Source organism: Vigna umbellata, chromosome 5, assembly GCF_029865625.1.
Source record: "Vigna umbellata cultivar VRB3 chromosome 5, Vumbellata_1.0, whole genome shotgun sequence".
NCBI classification, from domain to species: domain Eukaryota; kingdom Viridiplantae; phylum Streptophyta; class Magnoliopsida; order Fabales; family Fabaceae; genus Vigna; species Vigna umbellata.
In genome coordinates, this window is record NC_142169.1 from 19,851,892 (window position 1) to 19,864,666 (window position 12,775).

A 12,775-nucleotide genomic window follows, 5' to 3' on the forward strand; every position below is an offset into this window, starting at 1 on the left:
GATAATTTTTTTGAGTTATTCTGTTATGTACGTATAATGTGTCTAATATTTATCAATTTGATATACGACTAGTTTATGAGAACCCTGGACTATCTATGATAAAAATTATTTTTTCAATCACCTTTATCGACGAAAATTAGAAAGAAACTTTATGTCAAATATTTCGGTAAAAGTATTACTCTAATGTTGTAGTTATAATTATTGTAATTAAATATAAAAAAATACTTTTTTTTTCTAATTTTTGATATTTAATTACAATTTATTCGAATTATATTTAATTTAGTTTGACTGTTTGAATGTTGGTTAGAAATTGACGTAGATGTTCCATAAGATCGAGAGAAGTTTAGTTTTTTCTTTTCTTTTCCGAGTCTCAAGCGACTATTTTCCACTGTTTACGTTCTTACACTTCTCTGTGCTTGCCACGTGTCCTCCCTCACCTCCTCTTCTTCTTAGTGATCCTAATTCTTCTCATATTCTCAACACTTATTTTTTCTCTCCAAGTTGTTCTCATTGCACATACTGTTCATTTCCTGCAGCTTGTGAAGAGTGCACCATGATGCCATTGGTTTGATTTTTCTGTGTTGGTGTAGCATTTGTCATTGATTTTGTGTTACAACAATTGGTTACATCCTTGCTTATTTAATGATCTTGTGGATGCATGTGCAACTTGTTGAACTGAATCAATAAATGCTAAGGATATTTCTCTGTGTACCAATATCAAGCAACAAGAGTGCTGCTGAGGAATATTGCAGTGAAACTGAAAAGCAAGAGGTTTATTACGAAATGAGTTTCAGTGTTTTTATTTGATCCCTTTGCTGATTGTAGTAGTTGCAGGAATTTATTGTCACCATGCTCACACCTTTGTGTTGGTTTGCTTGAATTTTTTAAGTAGTTTGTTTTATAGTGTTGAAGGTTCTTGCGTGTGGTGCAACTTTAGGATAAGAAAAGGACTGATGGATTGGCTGCATTGTGTAGACTGTGATGTTTTTTGTCTGTTTCATGAAAGTTCAGTACTTCTAGTTAGAAGGAGATTAAAAGTATGCTTTTATTCCTTAAAACTATTTTGAAATTTGAGTTTAGTTTATATCAAATTTTAATACATTCGTATCAGAAGTGACGTAATTTTAGGTTTCTGTCTACTAAAAGAACACATTTTGCAGTTAAAATGTAGAAACTAAATAAAGATGTGACAGATTAAAAATATATTTTATCCTTAAATAAACTTGTTGGCGAATATTTTCTTTGGATTGTGAGTAAATTAGCTTGTTCTTTTGGCCAATGGTAGAACTCTGCAAGTTCATTGAGTATGCGATGGTTGTGGAATGGAACTTGGTTGTAGTTTGGGATTGGCTGGATTTTGAATTCATGTTTTCTGGATAGGATGTGGTCATGCTAGTTATGTTCTTCATAGTAAAAAGGATGATTTGGGTGTGAATATGATTCAATAGAGTGTACAATGGCCTCAAAGTAAAACTTGAAGGTAAATTGAATGTGCTAGATTGTGAAGTAGTCTTAGAACAAAATATGGTACCACTTAATCACGGGTATATGTTGAGGAAATTTTGTAGAATAGCCATAAATGCGTAGGCATCCGTTTTCTACCTTTTTTTTTTCTCTGATTTTTCCAGATCTACATGACACCTATAATTTTCCCACAAATGCAGATTTAATCATAATAGACGTGTATTTTGTTATCCTATCCTATTATCACATATATCCTCTGTTATGACTTTTTTCATTCATGTAATATTTTCCAGATCATTTTTTCGCATCACAAAAGACAAAAAAGAACATCCTGAAAGGTTAGAGGTCTTGCACCCAGAAGGTGAATTTTGTTAATCTGGTGTATTATTTGCTTCTTCTTTTTAAGTGCATGGCAACAGAGGGATTATAGGGCTTGATTGCTACCATTAATTCTTTCTGATTGTTCAATTGGGATTGGGGTGGGTAGGAGAAAATCTTATTCTTGTCTTATCACTTTGTCCTTATAAAAGGAAACAAGTTATCTATCTTTTTGAGTTTAAAAATGAGTGCATCATTTTTTTTAAACCTTGGCAACATGACAGCGATAAGGAGACAATCAATAAATACGTGCGACATAATCAACAGAGTATAATGAGCTCAAAATACTCCATCAGTTTGATGATGTACAGATGAATTTCCCATATTCTGATTTTTTGGGAAGTTTTAATGCAAAATTTGGCACGAATGGGCGTTTAAAGTTGAAGCAGTCTATTTAACAGCAATTTTGTTGCAGTGCTTCAATTATGTACTCATGGCAACTATCTGGAAGTGATTTTTTTTTTGTTCTTGTATCATACTTTCAGGTTGTTTTAGCTTCATTGGGGTTTGAAGGGAAAAATGTCGTTTAAGAGATCAAAATCAGTGACTGAAAGAACTCTATCTACTGAAGAGGAGCAGATGAAGGTACTTGACATTCATCTGGCCTTATTTTATGAATGTGAAATGATAAATCTGATGCATTGTTATTGTACATTAGTGCAGACTCTGATATTTTATCTTCCATCCCAATGTTTGCTTTAGTTCTTCATTTTTAGGCAATCAGTTATTTATCTTAGACGAGGTTAATTTTTTTGGAGGAATTTTGAAGTGGAAAATTATTTGATTTCCCTTTTTGTCTTAGGTTCTAGAAGTCAAAAAGATGATTGGTCCAATTGCTGAGAAGTGCTCAGTTCTGTGCTCGGATGCATCAATTCTAAGATACCTTAGAGCGCGCAGTTATAATACTAAGAAGACTGCAAAGATGTTGATAGGCACCATAAAATGGAGGCTGGAGTTCAAGCCTGAGAATATTCAATGGGTGTGCAACAAATTTTTTTTTTTTTTTTATCTATCTTTTTCCATAAAATAAAATAGAACATATTAGAGTTCAAAGCATGAAAGTTGGCCAAATATGCTAGTTTTCTAAAGGCTTACTAGTACAGTTACTCTGTAAAAACGTGTGAACAGAATAGATAAATATAGCTCAAACCCAACTAAAATTCACTGTCTAGTTTTATAGGTGAATTGACTGTAATTGCAAATAAGTAATTTATGTGGCTTTATCAGTATAATTCTCTCTATCTCAGATTTTATTTTGTTCAGTCAATTACATAGATGAGTTGCATGCTGTTAACTAGATAACTGCAAATGAAAGACATATATCTTGTTTTTTTTTTCTACTTTTTATGCAATTAGGGTGATATTGCTCAAGAAGCTGAGAGAGGAAGGCTGTATAAAGCTGATTACTTGGACAAGCAAGGAAGGATTGTTTTTGTTATTAGACCTGGTATTCAGGTAGTCTAAATATTTTGAGAGAGTAAGCTCAACATTCCTTTTTTTTGTGTGGTTGTACTTAGCAGCTGAGCCTTCTTGCTGTTTGGTATCATTGTCAATATAATTGAAGTTTGAGTATAAGGTTAATTTAATCTCTAAAATTGTGATTTATTATCACTTCAATCCTAGAATTAACAAAACTCAAGAAAATCTCTGAAACTGTAATATCTGTGATTCGAGTCCACAGACTTATGTGAACCAAGTTACAGCTTGGGAGTTTTTATTTGAAGTTTTGTTAATGATGGGAACTAGAGTAGTTTACAATTTCAAGGGCTAATTGTTCTTTTAATCTTAGAAGTTTCAATGCTTTTGACTAAGACTTCTTCATCTATCCAATTTAGAGTACAAACACTCCAATTGCGCAAATCAAGTATCTAATTTACTGTTTGGAGAATGCCATATGGAATCTAGGTTCCAATCAAGAGCAGATGGTTTGGCTCATTGATTTTCAAGGGTGGAACACAGCATGCTTGTCTATGAAGGTTGCACGAGACACTGCTCAAATCCTGCAGGCTCATTACCCGGAGAGGTTGGGCATTGCAATTTTTTACAATCCACCAAAAGTGTTTGAGTCATTTTGGACGGTATGACACCATAACATCTCCTGTATTCATCACTGTCTACTTTTCATTAGAAGGGAGGGGCAATGATTTTGTGAGACGAGGCTTGAATATGTAATGATATTCTCCTACTGATGTTTGTGAGAAAATATTTTTCTCATTTGCTTGGCATTTTTCTGATGTTTACGTTGTTTCTGTTGTAAAAACTTAAGATTCTGCATGCAACTTGTTTGTTGAAAGAGAACATAAACACATGTGCTTGATGAGAACTTGAATGTGCACATGCATGTGGTCAGTGTTTAGTCATATTATGCATCTCCTAGTTTGGAGATACTTTTGGTTGATTTCTGTTCCACCGTGCTGAATCATTAAATATGGGAAATATTACTCCAACCAGAGTGTAGATTAGTTTCAAGTGAGCTGATAGATCAGATGAAAGGACTCCTGTGATTTATAAGTAGAAAGACAAGCTGGAATTTCTTTTGTTGGTTTCCTTTGTTAAAATGTATTTGCTTCGTGGTTTTTATGATCGTGCTTTTCATGTTACCAGATGGTGAAACCATTTCTAGAACCCAAGACTCACAAAAAGGTGATATTTGTTTACCCTCATAACCCAAGAAGCTGCGCGGTGATGGAAGAACACCTTGACATGGACAAGGTGGAATCCTATTTTGGTGGGAAAAATTCAGTTGGATTCAACTATGAAGCTTATGCTCGGAAAATGAAAGCAGATGAGAGTACCATGTCTCGTGTATTTGATTCATGTTGTTCATCGTCGCCCGGACTTTTAGACTCAAAATCTCTCGAACCAGTGCAGTCACTTAACAGTGCTTCTGTGGGTGAAGCAGCATCTAGGGAGAAAGCAATTTGTTCAAACTTGGAAGATGCTGATGGTAGTACAAATGGAAAGATAACGTGCTCCCAGTATGAATCCAATAAGGTCAATGAACCAAACAAGATATAAAGGGCTGAATCAGAAGAAAAGTAGGCATAGGCAAGGTGGATTATATTACTCATTCAAACTACACAAACACTGAACTTCAATCAGTATGCATTATAGGTTTGAAAGTGTCATCTGAACCATTACTTTCTCAACCAAAGCCACTTGTGGTCCAGACCAGCATGGATCCAAATCTCACTCAAAAAGATAAAAGTTTGAGTTGGCTCATGTGGCATTAGAATGTCAGAAAAATTCAAGAAATAGAAATTTCAGATTTCTTTCATGTTACTTTTTCCCTCTCCCTAAGTTTCTCTATCTTTCTGTGTGTTGTGGTGGGGTTCTGATAGGGTGTGTTTCAGTGATTGTGATTGCTATTTGTTCAATGTCAAGCTATGATGAGAAACACCTACCACCCTTTCATGTACTAAGGTACAACCCAAGATCTAATTCACAAAAAGTGGATTTTCCTTTAAACATGAAAATTTTGTAGAGATGAAGCATTTTCCATATTAATGTATTTGTTCGTTCGTGATGGGGTGTCATGGAGCTGGAGTTGCATCATCAAATCAGCATTTTAAACCAGGCTAGTAGTGGTTGTGACTTTACAGAAAGGAAAGCACATGACTCTTTCAGGGAAACATCTAACTTCAGAATTAATCATACTAATTTATTAGTACTATGAGATTCTAAATTTCTAATACAAATTACCATAAAGTATTTTCATAGGCAAGAAATTAAAGATAGAGAAAAAAGAGGGAAAAAGGTTGCTTATCTTTTGATCCTTTCTCTAACTGGCTAAGCATAATATACAGTCAAAAAGTGAGTTCTTTAGTTCTGTAAGGCCCTGTGTCACCAGAGCTTTTATAACATCTTGATCTTATATTCTTTGGAAAAACAAGGACATTCATGTTAAGTGTATAATTGTAAATAAATAAATTCTAAAAATGAATTTTTATTTTATATTTCACTTGCAGTTTACTCTCAACATATTTTATAAGGTAAACGTCAAAAGAGATCTTCTGTTAAAAATAAAAAAAACCCATTGGTTGAAAATTTTAAAAAACACTTAAAATGTACGAAGAATAATTTTTTTATAATTTTCTGGACACATGAATGTCATTTTTAAAAGGTTTAATGTCTCCGTAGGTCCCTATTTTGGTCATGAATTTCAAATAGGTCCTCGTCATTTTCGGCGTTTCAATTGAGTCCTTGTTTTTGTAAAATTGAATCAATTACAGGCCTGCCGTTAATTTGGAGAAACGGCCGTTACGGTATTGGTTAGGTGGCATGGTTGAGTGCAGTAACTAATCAGACGTGGCATTTAAAACGGTTTTTGTATTAAATAATTGGTATGCACGTCTGATTATTCAGTTTTGGGTAAGGGCATACTAGGAAATTTGAAAAAATTCAAGGCCAACAGGTTTTAATTGACGAATGCACATGAGATTGGGGGAAGAAATTGAGGGTTTTTAATATTAGGGTTCGCGTGAGAGGCCAAAAATGGGATCCTAAGTTGGATCCAAAAATCAGGTGTATCTTTGTTCGATTGGAAGTGGGAGGGTGCGCGTTCTTTGTTGGATTCGAAGTGGGAGGGTGCGCGTTCTTTGTTCGATTCGAAGTTGGAGGGTGCGCGTTCTTTGTTCGATTCGAAGTGGGAGGGTGGGCGTTCTTTGTTCGATTCGAAGTACGAGGTCGAAGTTGTAGTTTTGCGACGCAGCTGGGTGTAGTACTAGTTGTTCGAAGAGAATGTCGAAGGAGCACTCTTGGTATTCATCGAGTTGCAGTGCCAGGCGGAAGGAAAATGGTACGCCTTCACCGATCTGCTACTGTGGTCAAAGTTGTGTGGTGAGAACTGCCAAAACTACGAAGAATCGGGGCAAGCAATTTTGGGGATGCTCCAAGTATAAGGTATGTTAGATTCAACTCAACCTAATCAAGTTCTGGTACTGTTTGTGAGAAGAAGGTGGTACTCCCTAATGAAGTTGAATGCTGTCTTTACAGAATGGTGGTGAAGAAAGTGGTTGCAACTTCTTCGAATGGTGCAATGATATTGGTGGTGACGAAAGGGGAAGTTTGTTCAACAGTGAAGGAAAGAAAGAAACAGTAGTGAAGAGTGAAGACATGGATAGTACTAGGAAAATGATACTGAATTTACAAAAATTAGTTTTCATGGTTGAAAAGTTGATGAAGGTGGTGATGTTGTTGGTGTCTGTTTTATGTGTAATACAGATAGTTTTAGTTTCAATGTTGATGACGAAAGGATGATTCCTTGTAACTTTGTTGTAGGTTTGGTCTGTTGTAATGAAATTAATGAAATGAATGAAATGGAAGAGTTGTTATAAATTCAGTCCATATACTGTGTACAAAATTACTGCTAAATTACACAACTGTTATAATGGTAAATCATATTTATAGAATAAGCAGTTTCATTGTTGAAATGCTAAATTACAGCATTGTTATCCTGATCAGATCACAATTTGATTGTTACATTGCTGAGATACTATTGAATAAGCAGTTTCATTTGATAGCTAAATTACGAGCGCCCTCTTAGCTCGCTGGACGAGCGTCGACTGCGGGTCCTCGCTGGACGAGCGTCCACTGCGCGTCTTCGCTGGACGCGCGTCCACTGAGCATTTTTTCTACCGTGTGTAGCGCTCGTCAAACTAGGTCCCTGTTCCCTAGCGTTCGGTGTAGTCGTCCTCCCTCGTGTACCGCTCGTCCACCTACGTCCGTGCTCAAGACCTTTCGGTGTGGTCGTCCTCCCTTGTCTAGCGCTCGTCCAACTAGGTGCGTGCTGAAGACCGTTCGGTGTGGTCGTCCTCCCTTGTCTAGCGCTCGTCCAACTACGTCCGTGCTGAAGAGCGTTCGGTGTGGTCGTCCTCCCGTGTGTAGCGTTCGTCCAACTACGTCCGTGTTCAAGACCGTTCGGTCTGGTCGTCCACCCTCGTCCATCGCTCTTCCAACAACCTCCGTGCTGCAGAGCGTTCGGTCTGGTCGTCCTGTATCGTTGTATATAAGACGTCCGTCCAAGAAGGAAATTGTAATACATCCAAAACAGTTCCTGGTCATTGACAAAATAGTTCCTGCTCATTGTAATACATCCAAAACAGTTCCTGGTCATATCCAAAGTAGTTCCTGCTCATTGTAATACATCCAAAACAGTGTAATACATCCAAAACCATACATAGTTGGCATCATTGTAATACATCCAAAACCATACACACATCTATAGTTCAGCAAAATTACAAAGCAGTAAAACAATCAACCTTGTTCCTTAGACTATTACATAACCAAAGTTCCTTAAACTTGGCATCATTGTCATTTATACAGACATCTATAGTTCAACTTCCTCATCATTCATACACACTTCAGATAGTTGCGATGATGGCATGATTGGTTCTTGGGTTGCTTTCGGGCAACGACTCCTGTTGTGCCCAACCTCCCTACATATCCCGCATCTCTTCCGCAAACCACCCTTGCTCACTCGTGAATCATCCTTTCTGATCTCCCACTGCTCCAGTCTTCTTTTCCTTTTAGGTCTTCCAGGCATAACCTTTTTCCTAGGAGGCATGACATCCGGATATGGTGTTAGGTCCCACATGTTGTTGCCGTTGATGGGATATACGATTGATGCATAGGTTTCTTCATAGGTGGACTTTAGAAAGCAAGCCGGAATGAACTGCTGGCCATCAATATTAAGAAACTTCATTGCGGCAAGGGAGTGACAACATGGAATTCCTGTGATGCTCCATCTCCTGCACGAGCATGAGAACTCGTCTATGTTTACAACAAATTTTTCTCCACTTTGGGAGACGTGTCTTACTTCAAACAGTTTGTGTGCTGACCAGCTATAAAGAAATAAAAAATTTAAACAACACATTTAAGTGTCTGACATAAAGTTTACCAAGGAATGAATAAACATTTATGAAGTTATGAAGAAAGTTACCTAGGTATCCAATTCTTGGTTGCTTGGGATTCCTTTGTAAATCTGGCCTGGATCTTTGGACAAATTGGTCCTGAAAATGATTGTATCTTAGCCCTGTTTTTTGCCCATCTTTGCATTATGTATACCCTAATTTCTTCCAGCATTGTTATGATTGGTTTAGTCCTGGTGTGAACCAAGACACTGTTGAAAGCCTCACTGATATTGTTGACCAATGTGTCACATTTTGGTGTTGGACTGAATCTGGACCTTGACCAATATCTACAACAGATGATATATGTTAAAACTGCAACTAATATGGACAAACATAAAATAATATACAAAGGGCAAAAATAATTAATACAAATTGTCAACCTTGGAGGGATGGCAATCAAATGCTTGAATGCGTCTTCATTTATATCTTTAATGTTTCTCATCTCCCTTTCCCAGTTTTGTGGATGAGTGGCAGTAGCTGCCCTCCACACCAGCTGTTTCAGATTTTTACCAGGAAATTTTTTCCTAAAGTTTGAATATAAGTGTCTGACACAAAATCTCTGGTCAACACCTGGGAGTAACTGTTGAATGGCTGGTAGTAGACCCTGTGGTGTTAACGTAAATGATTTATCACCATATCAAATTAATGAACCAATATACGAAAGAAGCAATTTAAATATGATTATTACCTTTTGTTGGTCGGAGACAAAAGTAATTGAAGAACACACTTCTCCACCACCAAGATCATCAATCAAAAGTTCCAAAAACCACATCCATGAATCTTTGTTTTCGACTTCTACCACCGCATATGCAATGGGCAACATTTGATCATTTCCATCCCTCCCAACAGCCGTCAATAGCTCACCACCATACTTCCCTTTCAAAAAGGCTCCATCTAATCCAATTATTGGCCTACAGCAGACAAAACTGTCTTTGCATGCCTTCAGACAACAGTAAAATCTCTTGAAAATTAACTCACCCTCATTATTCTCAACATGGACCTTAACTGTAGATCTTGGATTTCTTTCCAACAACTCATGCGCATAATCATATATCCTCTTATATTGCTCATTAAAGGACCCATCAATTTCATTAGAAGCAATAGCTTTGGCTCTATAAGCCATAGACCTTGATATACCTATGTTCCACTTCCTTTGAACTTTTTCACGAATATCAACACCCTTCATCTTAGGATTTTCCTGAACTGTTTTCACCAACTTTTTGCTCAACCACTTGGCGTCAACTAACTTGAGGTTGAACTCCCTGCTGCATGTATGAATGTCTTTTTTAGTTCTCAGCTGCCATGATTTTACAGCCTCCATATAACCAAAGTATATGGTCCATGGGCATTCTCCTTTTGCACCAAAGCACTTCATCCTCAATCTTCTCTTGTCATTTTTTACAAACTTTATATTCCTCCCATTTTCCAAGGCATACCCTTTTACAGCATCTAAAATATCTTGCTTTTCTGCAAAAAAAGTCCCAACTTCCCATGTAAAGTCTACCATACTTTTTGGCATACAAAAAATACCAAACCTCCCATAACCTTCACTGTCATTAACCTCTTCATCACTATCTGTTGCACTAAGAAATTCCTCAGATTTCCACTCAAAATCTGACAATCCTCTATCGTCATGATCATCACATTCAACACTGACATTATCACGGTCATCATCACTATCATAAAGACTTTCTACTTCTACTTCTGCTTCGACATTACAATCTACATCACCATCTATATCACATTCAACACTCACATCTACTAGGCCCTCTAAGCACTCATTAATTCCATGTACATCACCTTCTTCAGTAGATGTACTCCAACTACAAACATAAACTTCATCCTCCACGACTCCTTCACACACATTCAACTCTTGCTCTTCTTCAACCTCATGCAACTCTTCTACGTGACCATGACCTTCAACCTCTACTTCAACAGCACCACCATCTTCTTCACCCTCGTTCACCTCTTGTAACTCACCATCTACTTCAACAGCACCACCATCTTCTTCACCCTCGTTCACCTCTTGTAACTCACCATCAACTACATCATTTACTTCAACACCGTCACCATCTTCTACACAAACATTGACCTCTTGTAAGTCACCATCAACTACACCATTTACTTCAACACCGTCACCATCTTCTTCACAAACATTGACCTCTTGTAAGTCACCATCACCTTCAACATTTACTTTAACAGAATCACCATCTTCTTCAACCTCTTTTTGTACTGTACATTACCTTCAACTTCTCCTTCATCATTAGTAATGTCTTCAAGCATATGAATGACTTCGGGATCAGAAACTACATGGACAACGTATAAGTGAACTTCACCATTAAGCCTAGCTAAGTTAGCCATATGCATGGCACCTCTGTCATCAATCAATTGTTCCAACCTATTTTTCAACACTAAACCCCCTCCTAAACAGTACCATAAATCTTTAAAATTCTCATATCCTAAACTTTTGACTACACTGACAATCACAAAAAAACTCCACGTGTCAGGGTCAAAGGACAAAGTTGTTGTCTCCCCTTCATACTTTAGGGTACTATCATTAATGAACTTTCCTCCATGGTGGAACACACACACAATAGCGTCCTCCATTACGCACAACACAAAATAAATATATCTACATACCTATTATGAAAACATATCACGACAAAAAAAATATATATTAAAACAGGCACAGAGATCAAATAACTTTAAACATACGCACTCAGACAAAGTCAAATAACTTTAAACATACATGGGGGACCACCAAAATGCAATCAAAACCAGAGACCAAACCATACAGCAATGGGGGACCACCACAAGTGATTGTAGTTTCGATTGAATCAAAACGAATACAATAAAGCAGAAACACTTACCTCCACTGACCACGTGCTTCAGCTTCTTGCTTCCAACAACAAAAGGACCCACAGACACCGCCCACTGCATGCACTCTGCCGCTTCAGTCTCGAACTTACGATCGCGATTTTTGGCCTCTCACGCGAACCCTAATAATAAAAAGGTTTAATTCTTTCCCCAATCTCAGTTGCCCTTTTAATTTTTTCAAATTTCCTACTTTACCCTTACCCAAAACTGAATAAACACACGTGCATCCCAATTATTTTATACAATAACCGTTTTAAATGCCACGTCTGCACTCAACCATGCCACCTAACCAATACCGTAACGGCCGTTTCTCCAAATTAACGGCAGGCCTGTAATTGATTCAATTTTACAAAAACAAGGACTCAATTGAAACGCCGAAAATGACGAGGACCTATTTGAAATTCATGACCAAAATAGGGACCTACGGAGACATTAAACCTTTTTAAAATTTGCTCTACTAATTCAAACTAAAGGGGCATAATAAAAAGAGAAATAAAAATATATTAATTAGTAAATAATATTTATTTTGTTTTGTAACTTTTTTTCAAGCATTTCTCAACTTCTTACGAAGAAATAGTAATTATTTTAATGCAATAATGTTGCCATAATGGCCTGTCTACTCTTCTTTAATGTGAATTTAAAAATGAAGATTAAGAAGTACACAACTCTTTTTTGACAGAGAAGAAGTACATATAAAGTTAATGCTTAGTACATATACATCAAGACGTTTAAATTATATCAAGAAATGAATGAAATTCCTAAGAAAATACTAAAATATAAAAAATATAATAAGAATGAAGAAAGGAGCTCGAAATAGATTTTTTTTTTCATTTTTATGAAAAATAATGTTTACAAAATAAAATGGATGTTTAGGACTTCAATTTGAAATTTAGTCAATTATTTTAAAATAAACTGTTTTTATGAATATGAAAATTTATATCTCATGATTATTCTTCAACATTATTCTCCTTTCAACTTTGTTTCAATTTTTTGTCATGTAAAAATTGATTTTCGTGTATATAAAAAGAAGCATAATTGTTTAAAAACTAGTCTGGTTGTAATTAGTTGAAGAAAAAACAATTCTGATTATAATTAATTACGATAGTAATAATCAATTTTACATATAATTATTTATTAATAAAATT

General features: G+C 36.3%; 2 protein-coding genes across 2 annotated transcripts; one reads left to right on the top strand and one right to left on the bottom strand.

The window, feature by feature from the left end:
- Nucleotides 1–387: 387 nt before the first annotated feature.
- On the top strand, nucleotides 388–5,271 carry LOC148197896 (uncharacterized). The gene is made up of 7 exons (XM_088091719.1): nucleotides 388–771; nucleotides 1,758–1,825; nucleotides 2,328–2,427; nucleotides 2,645–2,821; nucleotides 3,199–3,297; nucleotides 3,678–3,920; nucleotides 4,447–5,271. The coding sequence occupies exons 3-7, from the start codon at nucleotides 2,362–2,364 to the stop codon at nucleotides 4,858–4,860; spliced, it is 999 nt and encodes a 332-aa protein (XP_087947845.1). The 5' UTR covers nucleotides 388–771; nucleotides 1,758–1,825; nucleotides 2,328–2,361; the 3' UTR covers nucleotides 4,861–5,271.
- A 2,884-nt stretch (nucleotides 5,272–8,155) lies between these two features.
- On the bottom strand, nucleotides 8,156–10,074 carry LOC148197897 (uncharacterized). The gene is made up of 4 exons (XM_088092197.1): nucleotides 9,442–10,074; nucleotides 9,134–9,357; nucleotides 8,783–9,040; nucleotides 8,156–8,684 (listed from the first exon to the last, which is right to left on the bottom strand). The coding sequence occupies exons 1-4, from the start codon at nucleotides 10,072–10,074 to the stop codon at nucleotides 8,171–8,173; spliced, it is 1,629 nt and encodes a 542-aa protein (XP_087948323.1). The 3' UTR covers nucleotides 8,156–8,170.
- Nucleotides 10,075–12,775: the final 2,701 nt, after the last annotated feature.

Bases quoted from the DNA above. Each gene is read 5' to 3' on its own strand.
- LOC148197896 (XM_088091719.1), top strand. From the start codon at position 2,362: ATGTCGTTTAAGAGATCAAAATCAGTGACTGAAAGAACTCTATCTACT. The intron at 2,822-3,198 runs GTGTGCAACAAA...TTATGCAATTAG, and splicing joins AGCCTGAGAATATTCAATGG to GGTGATATTGCTCAAGAAGC. The intron at 3,298-3,677 runs GTAGTCTAAATA...TATCCAATTTAG, and splicing joins TTATTAGACCTGGTATTCAG to AGTACAAACACTCCAATTGC.
- LOC148197897 (XM_088092197.1), bottom strand. From the start codon at position 10,074: ATGGAGGCTGTAAAATCATGGCAGCTGAGAACTAAAAAAGACATTCAT. The intron at 9,358-9,441 runs GTAATAATCATA...TTAACACCACAG, and splicing joins TTGTCTCCGACCAACAAAAG to GGTCTACTACCAGCCATTCA. The intron at 8,685-8,782 runs GTAACTTTCTTC...ATTTCTTTATAG, and splicing joins ACCAAGAATTGGATACCTAG to CTGGTCAGCACACAAACTGT.